This window comes from Henckelia pumila, unplaced genomic scaffold (assembly GCF_033568475.1).
Source record: "Henckelia pumila isolate YLH828 unplaced genomic scaffold, ASM3356847v2 CTG_525:::fragment_3, whole genome shotgun sequence".
In the NCBI taxonomy this organism is placed as follows: Eukaryota; Viridiplantae; Streptophyta; class Magnoliopsida; order Lamiales; family Gesneriaceae; genus Henckelia; species Henckelia pumila.
In genome coordinates, this window is record NW_027331857.1 from 3,084,305 (window position 1) to 3,087,651 (window position 3,347).

Here is a 3,347-nt window from a genome sequence, read left to right on the forward strand (position 1 = left end):
ATTTCGATAACACGAGCGATTATTGCTCACCAAAACCACATTCTCATAAAATACGAGTACCCAGATTTGTACAATTCCAGAAGCACTTCTTGCGCAGTTAAAACAAATTAATAGCACAACAAAAGAATTGTCATTACTCGGGTTTCTGGCTTCACATTGAAGCTTATATATAAGCTCATCCTGGCTGGGAATCTGGTGAAGGCCGTCATCTTTCATTCATTAATACTCGGTTTAGGACAAAAAGTGGGAGACGATTGAGATTACTCAAGCTCAGCCAAAACCACTAAAAACCACGAACGAGGCCATCAGAAAAGAACCCAGAATGCCGAAGCATCCGCGTAGTACAGACGACGAAGATTTTATCGAAGACGCAGCCGTTGAATTAGCTGCAGCAGTTTTATTACCCCTGCAGAAGGTCCATCCCACATATATTTATGAAACCAAGTCCTCAAATGTCAAATGTAGTTCATCATAACGAAAAGTGTGTGGTTAAAGTAAAAATTCCATACCCGAATGTCATGTAGATGCAGTTATCATAGCCTGCCAAAACAGAATAAGAAAAGTAAGTTTTCCCAACCTGGGCAGGAGGGGGTTTCAGAAATGACAAAATGCAAAACCAGAAGTTTTATGACATACTTGGATTCTTGTTTGTTCTGAAACCTGCGCCTCCGAAACTACAAGCAATGTCAGTAGCTCCATTCTGCTGAAAATAACTATTGAATGCATAAGAAGCATGGGATAACAAGTTATCAGGCGCGAAACAAGGTTGGCTCGGTTGAATAGCAGAACAGTCTATGTTTCCAGGTCCACAGGCCCAATCTATCCCGTGCTGTAAATCAGCTTCTGAAGCAGTAGAGGATGCAACACACCATGTCCCATTCGAACTGGTGATATTCCCATTCGTGGTTGTATCCACAGCACCTGCCCCCGTAAAATCGAGATTATAGACGCTGGTTTGGTCTGGAAAAAACAGACCCCAGTTCCTCTCTGATTCCATACCAGGCTTTCTATTCTCGTTAAACAGCGAAAATATGTACACATCAATTTCTTGCCCTGCTCTCCCAGGAGTACCTGTATCGTTTATAACATTACGAATCAGGTTAGTGTTGTAAGTTTGAGCATTGTCTGCAGTGGCGGCTGTCTCACTTGGGTTCCCTTTCGAAGGCCAACCAGTCTCAGTTACCATAATCTTGATAGTTCTAAAATTCAAACCCATGAGAGCGAAATTAATCGCATCAATCTGGGCATCAAACATGTTCGTGTATAATAGCCCGGTGTTTGGATCGATTACTTCTGAAGAAGACTCAAACAGAGCATAGTCTAGAGACACATTAGTAGCAGAGTCCCTATAGGCGTAATAGGGGTATATGTTAACCAAGAAGGGGGACTCATTTTCGGCAAGAAACTCCAGCATTGGTCTGAGTAAAAGCGCGTGCTTACTGTCAAATGCGCCTGCTGAAGGTGGGAATGATCTGGACAAGACACCTAGTGAATGTGTACTAGATACCTTAATCTTTCTATGAAGGCCGGCTTTTCTCAGGGCCGTAAAAACATTTCGCATTGCAGGAACTACCATCGCAGACACGTTGTTTGGAGCTTCTGTCACTTCAGCACCCACGGTAATGTAATTTATCTTTGTGGCTGGATAATACGGCAGAATGCTGTTTTTTAACCATGTATCGGCATTCGATTGGAATTGGGAAAACGGTAAGAGGTCTGAGTTTGGAATGCCTATCATCAGATCAATTCCTGTATTGGCAAAGGCCTTGAGAATTTGAATATTGGAGTCATAGATCCTCACGAATTTGATATTGTGAAGTTGAAGCAGTTGGACAACTTTGTCTGGGGTTGGGAGATCATCGGCATTTCTTCCATAGCATACTCCGATAGTGCCGGCTCGGCAAATGCCTACAGCAAAAATATACATGACTTAGCAGTAAACATATTTATGCCACGACTATGGGTTTATAGACATAACTAGACTACTCTTGAGTCAGCTTGATCATTGGTTGAAGAGTCCTAAATGTATGAAAGATTCGGCACTATCAAACCACTAGAAGGTTTTTACCAAATTCACTACAATATACCATTGCAGGAACCAGAGACATGAACAAAGCATACAAGTAAATGGATGCAAGATCATATTCTGAACTTAGCACGCACAAACCAAACACATTGGCGTATTACCCTTTTAGCTCAAGACTTTTCAAGCCTCACTCGTTTGGCTCAAGTCAAAACTACGAATGCTTAGTAAGCAAAGCCTGTTTATCATATTTCTAACAAAGAAAAGCAGATGAAGCAGCATAAAATCACATTTCTCCCCTTTAAAAGAAACCACCAGCTTAAAAAAACCAAAACAAAAATGCTCTCTTGGACCGACTCTCAAAAAGTCACGACTCACAACTCATTAACCAGAATCAACACTCTTCAGTTTCAAGAATAGTCACATTATGCTCCGAAACCAATAGACGAGACAACGAAGTGTAAAATGGGAAGTAGGCACGTACCAAAAAGCATCGGCATAAAAGAAAGAGAAAAAACCAGCAGAAACCCACTCCCCATTTGCTGCAGCCCACTTCAGATACGTAGAGAACTCACGGAAAATGCCTCTCCCTTTCAAGAATCTTTGCTACTTAACACTTGAGTAGCTCCCCTTTTTCTGTCATTCGCTACTATTGCAAAGATCCTCTTTCTTCTCCAACGGTTGTATTTCTGAGAAAGTAAAGGGGCAGACTGGATGCTCGAGCGAGTGATGGCGCAAAGGACAGTAGCGTGTGTCGTTGCAGTCTGTGTCAGCAGAGAGCGGACTTGAGAAGGCTTTATGAAATGGGATTAAGAAAAAGCGCCTCGAGTCCGCAGCTTCGTTTGGACATTAGAGGCATGTCTGTTCCCCACTTTTATTTTATTTCTCTCCAGAAATAAAATAAAACAAAAATGCTCGCACTATTCTCCAATGGAAATGGACTTTCGAATTTGTGATTATTTGGATATAATAATTTCAAAAAGGTCTGGTTTTGGAAACATCAATTTATCGATTAAGACTAAACAACAAACCTCAATATTTTGGTCACTTGTTCAGGAGCATTGAACAATTTTTAAGTACCCTGCATATTTTTCTCTCTTCTCAATTTTATAGTTAAACTAGTATTTCACCCTTGTGATGTACGGACTATATCTTGTGTATAATATAAATAAATTTGAATCAATGAAAATATTGACTATACAATTAAAATGTTAATAAATTTAATTTTACAATGAGTAATAAGAATAATAAGATTAAAAAATTACTTTTTAAAACGGCAAAAAAGTTCAGCACACTCTATCCCAAAGTAAAAAAATTACATTTT

The 3,347-nt window shown here is 40.0% G+C and overlaps 1 protein-coding gene across 1 annotated transcript; it reads right to left on the reverse strand.

Moving 5' to 3' along the window:
* LOC140873196 (glucan endo-1,3-beta-glucosidase 13) lies at positions 1-2,895 on the reverse strand. The gene is made up of 4 exons (XM_073276216.1): positions 2,508-2,895; positions 637-1,908; positions 510-540; positions 1-406 (listed from the first exon to the last, which is right to left on the reverse strand). The coding sequence occupies exons 1-4, from the start codon at positions 2,560-2,562 to the stop codon at positions 271-273; spliced, it is 1,494 nt and encodes a 497-aa protein (XP_073132317.1). The 5' UTR covers positions 2,563-2,895; the 3' UTR covers positions 1-270.
* Between the last annotated feature and the right edge of the window lie 452 nt (positions 2,896-3,347).

Bases quoted from the DNA above. Each gene is read 5' to 3' on its own strand.
- LOC140873196 (XM_073276216.1), bottom strand. From the start codon at position 2,562: ATGGGGAGTGGGTTTCTGCTGGTTTTTTCTCTTTCTTTTATGCCGATG. The intron at 1,909-2,507 runs GTACGTGCCTAC...TTTTTGCTGTAG, and splicing joins TTTTATGCCGATGCTTTTTG to GCATTTGCCGAGCCGGCACT. The intron at 407-509 runs GTATGGAATTTT...GACCTTCTGCAG, and splicing joins TGCATCTACATGACATTCGG to GGGTAATAAAACTGCTGCAG.